The sequence below is a fragment of the Anopheles marshallii genome, chromosome 3 (genome assembly GCF_943734725.1).
Source record: "Anopheles marshallii chromosome 3, idAnoMarsDA_429_01, whole genome shotgun sequence".
Lineage (NCBI taxonomy): Eukaryota > Metazoa > Arthropoda > Insecta > Diptera > Culicidae > Anopheles > Anopheles marshallii.
In genome coordinates this window covers 69209134-69223046 of record NC_071327.1, presented here as the reverse complement: position 1 = coordinate 69223046, position 13913 = coordinate 69209134, and the positions used below count along the sequence as shown (strand labels likewise).

The window sequence follows — 13913 nt, the reverse complement described above, 5'->3', positions numbered from 1 at the left end:
ATATATACTCAGTGCTACCGTACACGACCATTTCTAAGTGGTGGAACGCATTAGCTCACCCGAGAGGGATCTCAACACATCCACACACAGACTTGCGATTTCGAGGTAGGTGCGTATATGTGTGGGTTTTAAAATGAGACGCGTAAACGCGTGGTTTTAAGCCATTTTTTCGTTTCGTTTAATCATCTTCCAACTTTCTCGCATGATTTGGTGGATAACATGACGGAGTTAGCATGTTAGCACACGTAAGAAAACGCTGATCACCAAGTTAATAGCTGACCAACCTTCCCCACGGTAAATATATTGGAGAACAGTTAACAAACCACGTGTGAGTGAGTTAAACACATTTCGGTTCAAAATGCGCGCCCGCGCCCATAAACGTACAGAAAAAAAGGCCTTCTGTTTTGCACCGGAGGCACCTTACGACTGAGCTACTAGGAATATAGGAAACGCACGGAAAATGGCCGCAGAAGTTAGGCGGGAACGAATGATTTCCCACCCGTCTTGTGAGTCGTGTGCGAGACGGGAAGCAGCACAAAGCTTTGTTTACAGCGACATGTACATAGAAAGAATCTTTACTACGCCTACTACGAACGATCGCGACTGGAACCCTTTCAAAGCTTCGCCATTGCTGCGCGCCAAGGTTCTCTCGGTGATGGGAAGGGAAATGTTCGATCGTTGACGCCATTTAACGCGTGTGTCAGCTAAAGAAGACGAAGGATGGAAGGTAACCGCTGTAACTCCAAAGCTCGTATTCTCCAACTCTTATGCGCGCCACTAACTGTCCGAATAAATACTAAGAATTTATGTCCCCCAATTGTGCAAAGCAACCAAAGCTTAAAATCAATGAACGAAACACCACTAACGGTAAGGATTTTGAATCCTAGCACCAAACCCACACACACACACACAAATGGAATCGATTGCCTTTTCTTAATGCACATACACCAGACACGTGTGCATCGGTGCAACACGTGTGTCACTCTCTCACACTGCGTCAGGGTTTGGCACCCGGCATGAATCGATTACTTCCAACGAAGAAGGCTTACTGACAGCGAACAAGGAACAGGGCCAACCCACACACACTCTCTAGAAGAACATGAATGAAAAAAAATCACACACACACAGGGGAACGAAGAACAGTGTAGTATGTATTTTGCAGTGAATTAAGTAAAACAATCAAAATATAAAAGGTCTTGTTTACGATTAGTAAAACCGGCAAGAGCATAAATGAAAGTATGACCATACGCGTCCTCCAACGAATTGAAAAACACGACGAACAGTGCGAAGTGCGAACAGGAGAACGAAAGGTGAACAACATTTACAAGCTGTACGTAAAGTAGTGAAGGCAAGCAAAAAGACGGCAAAACACCCTTAAATGGGACGGATGGATGGATGGATGAACAATAAATTGCGACAGAGAGAAAGAAACTCTCGATCATAAAATGTAAAAACAGTACACAGCAACAACAACAAAAAGATTTAAAAAACAAACAAGCTAAAGAGAGTTAGAGAAAAATTTCGTCCTCCCCCTCCCCACAAGTAGCCGGATGATGTGGAGGGCGGCGAATCCGAAAACGGAAAAATGGTAACGCGAATCAAACGCTAAGCGTTTAAGTCTGACAGATGTAACAGTTCTGATACGGTTGGATGATGCTATTACTACTACTCCTAATACTGCTACTACACACACACGAAAAAAAAAACAAACAAACAAACAACTACTACTATTACTATTACTTCAAAACCACTACTCCTAGTTTTTAGCAGTAAGATGCAGCAAATCAGCAAAACTGAAACAAAACACACACACAAAAAAAGAAAAGGAATGAAAGCGGAGCAGGAAGAACAGAATTGTGCATATTTTTGGTGTAATTGATATTATATGAATATTATTATATATACATATACATGCATATATTATGTAAAAATTGAAAATATGTGAAAAAAAAAACTTTGTTATATATCAAGCAGCATTCAAAAAATACAAAAAAAAAAATATGATTGAAGCATAAACCTTTTGTTGCACTTTTTTTTTTTCGACGGTGTCTGTTCCCAGTGCAGCAGGGCGATAAACCCGTGTTGAGCGCTCGGACTGGAGTGTCAAACACGCCCGCAAAACCGAAATAAAAAGGCCGGTTTCGGTGAGAAGCTTGCTTTATTCCGGGCTACCTCCCCGTAGCCGACTTTTAGTTCCGTGTTGCGCTAGCGATACAAAGATTTTTAATCTATAAATTTATAATCTCTTAGTAATAATCTATTTATCTTAGTCTATTTAGCCTAATTTATTTTGTGTTTATTTTTAGAAATTCATTAAATTCCCAATCACCAATTCCTTTCTGAATTCCTTATCTTTGCCTGTGCAGCAAACGAGATCGGAAGTGACGCTTAACTTCCGTCCCTCTCGCTTCCGGTTATGAAACGACCGATAGCGCTAAGCTTAGTTTACTTTTACTTTCATGAGGAAGTTGGCGGCACGCATGTTTTTTATTCTTCCGTTTTCTATTTCTCCATCCACGCAGCAGACGGGACAGAACCTGTGTTTGTTCTCTATCGCCTGCCACTTCATTAAGAAGCGACGCGAGAGCGATAACGTATATCTCCTGCTTTTTCCTACTTTCTTTCCTTCCACGAGCCTACTTATCTCTTATTCGGCTACTACTCTTCTAAGCATGACAATCTTACTGGAGCGTAACAGCAGGACATAATTTCCGTCAGCGACAGTGCTTTTAAAACTTGTACAAGTGTATGAAATGTACATATAGTTTTATAGGTTTAGGTAACTTTAGGTAACGCACGGAAGCTGTTTGCGTCTATCATTATCGTGTCATTGTGGGGTGGCGAGTACTACAACACTTTTGCGAGCGTCTTAAGGCACTTGTGACGCGATGTGGGTTGTTTGGTATCGTTCCACATGACGTTACACAGCTGATTACTTGCTCTCCAAGAGTAGGATCCAATCATCTAACGGACTGAAGAAGTGATCGCCAGAGTAAACGATTGATGCACAGGAGAAGTGTGGAAAACCACCAAGGATTGAACATTTTTGGAAAAGATCTTCATTCGCTATGCGCTATAAAACGTCAAAAATCTTAGTGTTACATAAAATCGTAAGGATTTTCTGGTCGTTGTCTGTCAATCCATTATCCCGGCCTTTCTGGCGGACGTATCAACGCCGTCACTCCATCTCAATTTGGGCCTACCACGCCTCCTCTGTTCCATGTGGAAGACCTAAAGGACTTTACGGGTTGGGTCGTTCGGTGTCATTCTCATGATGTGACCAGTGAGTTCGTCGTACAGTTCGCAGAGCTCGTCCTGGTCCTTCCACACATACGGGGGCCAAAAATCCTGCTGGAGCATCTTCCTGCTGGACGCAGCTAAGAGGGTTTTGTCAGTGTTGGACAAAGTCCATGTCTCGGAGACGTTTGTGAGTACTATTCAGTCCCAGCTTCGCCCTCACCAACAGGTTGGGCAGAGAGGTTTCATCAAACCGCTTAGCAGCCAGCACCCTAACGCCATAGCTCAACATCAATGCTGTTGATGGCGTGATTTAAACGACTCCTCACCAAGGATTCATATGAAAGACTCTTCTCAAAAGGTTCGTTAGGCATTAGGCTACGCGACAATCCAAACAGGGACTGTACACCAGATTGACACCTGGCAAAGAGCTGACGCTTATCCACGTGGAACCACTGCAACCGTGTGGTACAGAGATTGTCCAATGATCTTAGAAGTGTGCCACGTATTTAACCCCCGCGTAGGGAGTTCCAGTAGACTACCAACGTCATTAAAATGGCACAAAGTCCGTTGAATACGTTGATGCGTTTCCCCAAGAAAGGTCGCGATAAGCGCCAGAAAGACATCCGATCTCCGGTAAGATCAAGTTAGAAGAATTCTGCAGCGCGTCAAGCAAGTAAGTGAGCGGATGATGCTCCACGTTATAATTGCTTTGATCATGACTAATATCTTCTTATATGCGAACACAAAAAATACCTGCAATATGACGAAGCAATTTAACGTTAAAGACCCATCGGATAGCAGCGATTCATCATATCCAGAGTGGTGTTGTTGCTTGTGCTAAAAACTGACACATTTGTGATATTGATTAGTAATTGTTTTTTTTTTTTTTTCTCGATCGATAAGGTAATCTCTCTGAAGACGCAAAACTCTTAGAACAAGATCTTCTATTTTGTATCTTTTGCTTGCACACGTGTAAACACCGCTGTATGCAAATTATTAACCCTCGTCACCACCGACACGGTTCCAATACAAATTTATCCTAAAAATAACCACGCGGCACCCTTAGGGGGCGTTTAACGACTGTCACGACGAATTCATACCGTTTTTTCCCCAATATTGGAGGCAAAGGATTTTGTTTCGTCTCTACGGCACTGCGGCAGTCTGTGTAAGAACCGTGTACAGCTGGGAGCGACAACCACACCGAGATCATCACCGTCGTAACGCAGCGCGTGTCGGCGTGCTGGCGGTACGATCACTCCCAAAATACCTAGAATATAGCGCATATGTGTAAGTAAACACATTTTTTACAATTGTTCCCTGTTTGCCTTGCTGGTGTAGATTGGGCCGATAAGAATTGTATGACCGCTGACCGGGTGCTTCGAACTCTCGAACTCCTCCTCCTCCTCCGACGCTACACAGGGTAGCGTGTTATGGTGTGTGTGTGTGTTACGGGTTCGCTTTCGGGCAATGGCAATGCGGGCAGTGGGCACACAATCAGCCCAACAACGCAAAGGCCATGTAAACAGTAAGCTACCACCAGGTCCAGAGAATAATCTCCTGCGGCGGTACTGCAGTCGGTTCGAAACACGATCGCTGGACCCGGTGACGGTGAAAGGTTGCGTTTTTTCTTTGTCTCATGCCTGCCACCTGCACCGTAACGTGATGAGCAGTGATAGTAGCGGGATGATCATGGATATCGGTTTCACAACAGCAGCTCCGCTACTGCGCAGGAATGGTTCGTTGGAGGCGGTCGCGATATAGTACACACCGGCCGGTTTCGACGATTTCCACACCAACCCGCCCAGCACGGTGCGATCGGTAGTGCAGGAAGGTCCAAGGTTCGTTAGGCCATCGCACCGCTGTGCGTAATAGTTGCGAATTTTGAGCGATTCCTTGAAAAAGTCCACCGCCCGCGAATGGCTGCAGGTGAGGCTGAAACCACAGCCGGGTTGGCGCACGCCACCGTTCGGGTAGTAGTCCGCCTGCCCGATGTTGCTGAAGAACCCGAGCGCCTTGCCGTTCGTGTGGATAATCTCCACGTACTGTGCGTCGTCCGAGGAGAGCCGATCGGCCGGCTTCTTCAGTCGGAACAGGGGCGAAGCCGGATCCAGCCCGACGATGTACCCTATCTTGCCCGACCGTACCTTCTTGCCGGCGATGCCCGCGATGTGCGCCCCAAGACTGTGCCCGATGATGCCGATCCTATTGACGTCCTGGCCGAGCCCAACCACCAGGTTGTCTATCAGGGCGGCAACCAGTGCGGCGACCTTCGGCACCCGGTAACGGGCGATCGGGTAGAGCAACGTGCTCGCCCCCTGTTCCCAATCCACCGCGATAACGTTCTTGTTTTCCTGCGCCAGCAGCGCTTTGGCGAGCGGGTCGATCACCACTGATTCGGAGCTGCCGAGCCAACCGTGCACGAGGATCGCCGTCGGTAGGTCGCGCTTGAACCCGGCCTGCACGATCGAGCTTAGCCCGTTGAAGTGAAACTCGTACCGATCCTCGGTGGTGTTCGCCCGGTACAGATAGCACTGGACGTACCTGGTGGCCTCGTAGGAGCTAGCGTTGCTTTTGCACTCCTGCACGTCCATCCGTGCCATCGTCTCAAACTCGCCCGCCTTGTTCGGAATCTGTACCGTTGGTATCGGTTCGCCAAAATCCGTCCGCATCACGACCGGCGGTGGAATAAGCGAGTCGCCTCCGTTGTCCCGATCGTACTCCATGTCGTCCAGATCCGGATCACTTGGTTCCTGCACGGCCCGGATGGACAGTGCTGCCACTGGAAAGGAACAACCGTTACACGGAATGTCATCGCACCGCAATCCGGTTGTAGGCTACACTCACCATTCCGGCCTGTAATGGCTGTAATCGCCAACAGCAGCAGTACCGCTAGGCGAAGCTCCATCACACTCACGATGAACCGATTGCGATTCGAACGACAGTATCAACGTGCGTGCCGTCGCAGTGTAAGTGGGATGCAACCGAGGATGATGCACCGGTACGATCACTCTCCACAAGCTAACTGCCGTTGCCGTTCGCCGTCAACGTGACTCGAAGCTGTTGATCTTTAGCTCGTCGTTGCTTTAAAACTGTGCGGAGCGATAAGTGTCGCGAGTAGGGATGGGTGAATCATTAGGTTTGTATGAACTGAAGCGAACCGGTTCGTTCTTTGTAAAGAACTGAACGCACGGTACAGTTCTTTCGCTCTTTTGGCGCTAGTCCCTTCTCTCGTTCATATAGTTCGCTCACCAAATGTTCCTAAGTTCGACTCCATAATGACGGCATTTGCCATATTATCAGACTTGCGTTATATATTTCGTTCCGCTTTGGTACTTTCGTAAAATTATTTACTTTTGCATTACAATTTTAGCATTTGAATCAGAGACGAAAACATTCGATAATAGAGCTTTATGAAGACTTACTTCTGCAGCGCCTTGCACTACGGTTAGGATTCTTCTTTTCAAGCAACTTATCAAGCAAGAGAATGTGCCTCGTTTCTTTTTTTGATTTTGGTGATCTTACTGAGATGAGTTTGCGTACACGGGGTTCGCTCTCACGCTCTCGCGTACGTAGCGAAACTGCAGAACATATGCGGGCTGCGTGATGCTGGGCTGTGTAAGCGTACCGTCTTTACGATGTGTTGGTTCGAATGTAACGCGGTGGGAATTTCCTGTATGCATGTGTACGATTTTCCAAGCCTGATCTTGTTTTCAATGGAAACTCCAAGTTTGATGTTTTCATTTCGGGTTCCTTGTTTTACCGTTTCTGCCATGAAGTTGAACAATTTTTCCCGTGTTTAAATTCAATATACGCTAACGCTAGCTTAAAAGCGTTACATTCGTTCTGATTGAACGAGAAGCATTAGGCATTAGGGATCTTGAGTGTACGTAAAGACCTACTTGATCATGATTGATCAAAACTGGGTTATTAGACCTGATTTTTACCTCGTAACTGTCAAAGGACAATACTGTGGCATTGAGTTTGCCCTCCCTTGGTGCTGTGATCAGTGGCATTTGGTCGATAAACTCCAGAGCCCTTCGAACAGGAGAGTATGCTCAAAGAGTCATCTTTAATACCAAAAGACTAAAAGGTGAAAGTGCGCTTCTTCATCCGAATCGTTTTCGAACATGTTTCGTTTGTAATTACCGAGTACATGACATCGCACATTCTTGGGAATGTTCTGAAACTCTCTGCCTTCAGTTTAATTCTGGTGCTGCAGGAATGCAGGAACGTACTCGCGTGGTGCAGCCAGGCACTAGGATCAGGGTCGTTTCAAGCGCATCGATACACACAGACGAGAAAGGTCGTCGACAGGTGGAACATGGACGCCGAGAACAACGATGGAGCACTTCTTCGGTTGAACGTAACCATTGGCCAAGACGGAAAAAGATTCAGATGCTTCACATGATGCCCACAGGGTAAAAGCTTCTATTACCACGGATGATCACACACACATCTCCTAGCAATAGCGCGGAATTGTAAATAGAACGAACACGACGAAGAATCTCTCAAGAGATCTTCGTGGTTAATGAAGCAGTGCTATGTGCTTTTGATGTGCAGCGTCCATAAAACGCGTTTTATTGTGCACAGATTGACCGGAACGAAAGCCACACAGAAACCGGTTCTTATCTTACCGGTCCTTTCAGCAGGGGTAAGTATTGTTTATTATTTTCCTATTTTCTGCACGCATTGCTTATTTTGTGTCCGTCTAATTATAGTGCAGAATAATGTTTCCTCCAGTCCCAATTATTGACATTCCAGCTTGTTGAGATGTTTTATGAACGTCAATGACATTGTGTCTCGGGGCATTAGAATAAGCAGGAAGTTGCCTTTCGGATGGGGGATATAAATAAATAAATCAAGTCCGCCTAGGTTGGCTAGGGGGCGCAAAGGAACATGAAGAGATTCTTCACACTTCCACATAAACACGGGCATCGAACGATTCGAGGGCCTCAGAGCTAGGAGATCAGTCTAACAGTGTTTAGATCTTGGATTGAATCTAATATGAATTTGGACATTCATAGTAAGCACACATTTCTTCTTGAAGTGTTGAAGAATGATGCTCTCTCTCTCTTCTTGGCCGGCTCACAGTTGAGCATGTTGTGTTGGCATGGCCTGGTCTGGGTCTCCAATCCGGACCAGGGCTGCTCTTCTTGTCTCCCGTCTGCGTCTAATCTTCGTCAGGTCTAGCTTCACTGGATCCAGCCAATGAGTTCACTACTCTCCCCTACGCCTCGTGGCGAACGGGTCGTTGACGAGTATCTCCCTGGTAGGGTATTAGACCAGCATCCTCATCACGTGTCCCAGCAATCGAATTCTTCCGGGTTTAGCCACCATCACTCTCCATTTAAAAACGGCTAGAGCGTTAGCGTCCTCCGCCCGTATCATCCGAGACTCCAGGCCATATAGAACTACTGGACGTATCAGTGTACGAGTCTTCAAGTTCTTAAGAGTTTGATGAACCCCAACAAGATGCACCTTCGGATTTCGTTGCTTAGGTTGTTATCCGAAATTACGATCGTAAAAAGGAGCAGAATTCCTCTACTACCACAAGATCATCCCGGTCAACCGATACTCTGTTCCCCAAACGGACCGTATCAAAGTCTGAGTCTCCGGCGAGCAGATATTTTGTCTTGATCGTCGCATTGATCCTCAATCCAATCCTTAAGGCGGGTGTACGCTTTGTCGCAGATATCCAAGGAATTAAAGTGACCGGGTGAAATTCGTGCCCCGGATATCGAAAACCCGCATCTTCTCATGACACCTTCCAGAGCTATGTTAGATAGCAAATGAAGAATGACGCTACTAGAAATGGATTTCCAGCTGGTTTTTTTTTTCAGTACTTTTTAAATTTTAAAACCAAATTTAATCTTTTATTACACTTTGCTGGATTATGAAACGAACTTACGGACTATGCAAAATATCATACGTTTTCCACTCTCGCTCCGTTCTACCGGTAATCTTTAAAACCCGATCCATGGATCTCAATCGTATCTCGCCGATCAATCGCCACTAATGCTCTGTTGGCTAGTTTTTCACAAACGACATAATGGTTGTTTTGATGATGTGCAAACACTCCTCCAGCTGCCGCTCGTTGATGGTCAGGGGTGGCGCAAAGCGTATAATATCTCCGTGCGTAGGCTTTGCGATCAGTCCATTTTCCTTCAGCCGCACGCACACTTCCCATGCGTCAAAGTTCGGATTGATAACGATCGCGTTCAGCAGTCCTTTCCCACGCACGATCGATACGACGTCAGTGGGCAGTTCACGCAACGAGCGGCGCAACATCTCACCCATGCGGTCGGCATTTTCGGACAGCTTTTCCTCTACCAGCACCTGGAGGGCGGCGATCGCTACCTTGCAACCGAGCGGATTGCCACCGTACGTGGAGCCGTGCTCACCGGGTTGAATGCAGAGCATCACCTGATCATTGGCAAGGACGGCAGACACCGGATACACACCACCGGACAGAGCTTTGCCAAGGATGAGAATGTCCGGTTTAACATTCTCGTGATCGACGGCCAGCATACGCCCGGTACGGGCCAAACCCGTCTGGACCTCGTCCGCAATAAACAGCACGTTGTGCTTCGTGCAAAGTTCACGCACTGTACGCAAGTACCCGTCGTCCGGTACGACCACACCAGCCTCACCTTGAATCGGTTCCACCATAAATGCACACACGTGCGGATCCTGCAAGGCTTTCTCGAGTGCCGCCGTATCGTTGTACGGTACCAGCTCAAAGCCCGGCATGAACGGACCGAAACCGGCGTAGCTGCTTGGATCGTTCGAGGAGGATACGGCGGCCAACGTGCGGCCCCAGAAATTACCCTCGGCGAATACGATTTTCGCCTTGTTCTCGGGTATCTGCTTCACCTTGTAGCCCCACTTGCGTGCCAGCTTGCAGGCCGTCTCACCGCCCTCCACACCAGTATTCATCGGCAGTACCTTATCGTACCCGAACAGGTTCGTCACAAACTCTTCGTACTCACCGAGCACGTTCGAGTAGAAAGCTCTGGAAGGGGAGGAAGAAAAGCGATTTAAATGACCACATTTAGCGCGCACGGTTAATGACGACTGCGGGCTCCTTACCTCGACGTAAGGGTCAACACCTGCGCCTGTTCCGTCAGTGCCTGCACGATCTTCGGATGACAGTGGCCCTGATTGACGGCGGAATAAGCGCTTAGAAAGTCGTAGTACCGTTTGCCTTCCACGTCCCACACGTACACGCCTTCGCCGCGGGCCAACGCTACCGGCAGCGGATGATAGTTGTGCGCACCGAACTTATCCTCCCGATCGAACACGGCCTGAGATTTTGGTTGTGCCTTCAGCTGGATAGCAGCATGGCCGTATCCGTTTTGTGCCATTTCGGTGGTTTTTGCTGCAATGCCAAAGTAATGGTACTCATTAAATCTTTTACGACGACACTACAGTGGCTCGGGCGATTGCCGACCAACAACAAACTAAACCGTTCACTATAGGAGTGGAATGAGCTGGAGTGTGATTATGGTACGATCGTTTAATTGAGGAGATGTTCCCGTATTGGGCTAATCATTCCCTTTTACACTGATAGTAAATCTCACGATAAAGCTTAATACACTTATGGGGACACTCCACGATAAGTTTTACACAAACTCGCCCTACATTGAAGACACTCGACAAGAACCGGTAAGCTCCCGCGTATAAAGCAACCTACCCGGGATTCGGCTTGCAGCTGTAGTAAACGCGACAACAGCACGAGACTTCGATTATGAACTATTCGCAACCAAGGGCAAATCAATTAGTGTGCCAAGTTGATAAGACTATTACCGACAGCTTTTACCCAGCCACGGCACATCGATTGGTTGATGATGGGTAACGATGATCGTACACGAGCAGATACATAGTTGTGTTTGAAGATCAACGCCAGAAGCAGTGGTGTGTGTTGGTTCACCATTGGCCAAAAAGTATACAGGGAGAGCAAAACATTTTGCACATGCGTTCGTCGCACATACTCTTCGCTATGAGCCCTTTTTTATGTGTGTGTGTTTGTACTTGCTTACGCAGTTCGTTCGTATTTTTTGTTTCAAATAAAATTGTTTTGTCTATTATAAATAGATTGGGCAACGAAAATATGGCTAAAGGAATGAATAATACGACAAGCAAAAGATCCTGTGCAAATGTGTGTCGTTACTTTTAGTTTACTTAGAGCGCTTGTGTTAATTATTCTCTTATCGCTAGAATAGAGAATAGAATAGAAGGCATCTCCTCATGTACTGTGTCCTTCCCTTTGTCGACACTGAATTAGGCTGCTAATAGTACAACTTCTCCGATTGCTATACAAACATGGATATCACAAAGTTTTTCGAATTCTTATAGAACACCAATGACCGGTTTCTACCAGTTTTGTGCTTAATACTTGATTGAGAAGAGTCACTCTTCATATGAATTTTAACCAGGAGTCATTCAAATTAGGAGTTGACTCTCAAAAGGTCCCTCCTCAAGAATTCCTCAAAGTTTCAGCGAAGTCCTTCCTCTTTTGTAGTGTTCTTGTCTTTTTACTTATTTTTATATGAGTGTATCGGATCTACCACTTCAGATTTTATATGGATGTTCTAAGATGTTTAAAGATTTGAATGTTAGAAATATATAAAACAGTACAGTAAGTCATTTTTTCATCAGCAAAATTAAATTCCAAAAGTTCTACAAATGTTACACTTGCGAAGTTCTTGCTATATACGATATGCTTGATATAATAGTAAGCTTTTTTCGAGCATACAACTTTGAAGTTTGAAGGTGAAATATTTCATCCAAATTCAATGCTGAACAACCTAATACAAAATAGCGAGCAAGGACTTTACTGGAAAAGGGATTCGAAATTCAACATCTCTGAGTTATTGAGTACTTCAACAATTTTACTAAAAAGACTAGAAATGTAGATTCCTCCTTTTGAAGAAAAATAAAGCAAAAATAAATACAATTGTTTAAATATAGCCATGAAGACAATTGAAACTATTGATAAGCGACATGTGGTGTTCGATGCTCGTCAATCTCAGCCCATTACCACTGGAAACTAGCTTAGCTAAACAAATAAAAGCAAGTAGCAGCGATAAGCAAAGTGATACAGTACAATATTATTGCGTATTTTAGAATATTTTATAACAGAAAAAATAAATCCAGCTCTTTCTGCACTATCAAATCCAGCATTTGGGGTCACACCCTCTAGGGCAGTTTAAACGCAATTACGATGGACCGCGCAAGTGCGTGCGAACTTTTGCCTTTACAGACGTCATCGCAGACGTCTGGAACGATGGCGTGTCCCGAAAGGGTCAGAGCACGTTTTTTTTCCTCCTTTTAGTAATGTTATCGCAAAAGGTACCAGTGCTTCCGGCACAATTGTTACCACGTGCTGTGGGGGGCCACCATATCAAGTTGTAGATTTTCCGTCCAAAATCAGTTTATTACGCGTCACTCGTCCACTCTGCAGGGTAGCTAGTAATCTCCGGCTAGTCCAGGGACGTCACTGGCACATAAATGGACCAGCGTGGGTTCAGTGCCGTTTCGTGTGTGTGTTTTTTTTTTATCAACGGTGCAGTGCGAAGAACATTGAAACGTTGATAAGCAACTGTGCGAAAATCGATTCGCGGGGGTCCTTCGCTAAAAATACCGTTCGAGAGATAATGGTCCAGGGCAGCCTTGCCAGATTAGTGAAGGATGTTTTGCGAAAGGGGGACGATTGGCTGTTATTACTGCCTGAAAGGAGGAATTATAAAAAGGGCCCTGATTCTGCTTAGAGATTGCTAATCTAATGTGTGCACTCATTGTTAATGCATTAGAACTGCGACTGATCAATTGCCAATTTTATAACCTTCTCTTACACAACGGAGATGAAATCGATCACCACACATTTATGAACGGCTAAAACCGGTTGCGTCAAATCGTCCAGAACTCGTTTTCTAGATCTGCGCCTGCCTTTAGGAATAATACTAACACCAGTTCAATGCAATACTAACACCACCCAATACTTACCGAATCCATGCTTGTTGCGATCAGCCAGCAGAGGACGGTTGTTGAACGAAATTGGCCGTGCCGAAGATGAGCTGTGTCGCAATTGGCTTTGTTTCGTCGAGAATACCGGCAGCACCAGCAGTTTATCAAACTGCTTGACCAGCAGGTCCGCTTTGCTTATTTGGCGCAGCATTCTTTGCACGCGTCGTATATTCCTTTCACACCGACGAACTGTCAGACACTACCGATGCACACTGGATGATCTTTTTTTTTCCCCCGTTGCTTGGTTACGCACACCAAAGCGCAAATCCACTAGATGACAGTTTCACTGCCCGAATAGAACTGACCGTTCCACGCAGTTGCGGCGTCTACCATATGTAGAAAGCCGGGCCTCCGAATTTCTAGTCCCGCAACAACGCTATCAGTTCCCGACGCGGTGATAGGGTGCGATGATCTGTCGTTCGGGCGCAAAAACAGTAGGTAAAGCCAAACTTATCGCACACACCGCCCCGATGACTGATTACCCTTTTGTGCGCCGGCGAACGGAAAAGGAATCTTAACTGCATCGGCCGATGGAACTTACCTCGGGGCGTGTGGCTTCCTACCTCAATTAAAGCTTCACATTGCACTGATAGCATTGTTGCCACACGCTTCACTGTTGCTGCTTCCGTTTGTACCTGTGCACGCAC

The 13913-nt window shown here is 46.1% G+C and overlaps 2 protein-coding genes across 2 annotated transcripts; both read right to left on the bottom strand.

Annotated features, from left to right (window-relative positions):
- Positions 1-4874: 4874 nt before the first annotated feature.
- LOC128713084 (phospholipase A1-like) lies at positions 4875-6145 on the bottom strand. Its single transcript, XM_053807948.1, has 2 exons — positions 6085-6145; positions 4875-6019 (listed from the first exon to the last, which is right to left on the bottom strand). Exons 1-2 carry the CDS (start codon positions 6143-6145, stop codon positions 4875-4877), a joined length of 1206 nt encoding a protein of 401 aa, XP_053663923.1.
- A 3122-nt stretch (positions 6146-9267) lies between these two features.
- Positions 9268-13417, bottom strand: LOC128711133 (ornithine aminotransferase, mitochondrial). The gene is made up of 3 exons (XM_053805997.1): positions 13246-13417; positions 10330-10618; positions 9268-10252 (listed from the first exon to the last, which is right to left on the bottom strand). Exons 1-3 carry the CDS (start codon positions 13415-13417, stop codon positions 9268-9270), a joined length of 1446 nt encoding a protein of 481 aa, XP_053661972.1.
- Between the last annotated feature and the right edge of the window lie 496 nt (positions 13418-13913).

Bases quoted from the DNA above. Each gene is read 5' to 3' on its own strand.
- LOC128713084 (XM_053807948.1), bottom strand. From the start codon at position 6,145: ATGGAGCTTCGCCTAGCGGTACTGCTGCTGTTGGCGATTACAGCCATT. The intron at 6,020-6,084 runs GTGAGTGTAGCC...GTTCCTTTCCAG, and splicing joins AGCCATTACAGGCCGGAATG to TGGCAGCACTGTCCATCCGG.
- LOC128711133 (XM_053805997.1), bottom strand. From the start codon at position 13,417: ATGCTGCGCCAAATAAGCAAAGCGGACCTGCTGGTCAAGCAGTTTGAT. The intron at 10,619-13,245 runs GTAAGTATTGGG...TTGGCATTGCAG, and splicing joins TCGCAACAAGCATGGATTCG to CAAAAACCACCGAAATGGCA. The intron at 10,253-10,329 runs GTAAGGAGCCCG...CTCCCCTTCCAG, and splicing joins GTGTTGACCCTTACGTCGAG to AGCTTTCTACTCGAACGTGC.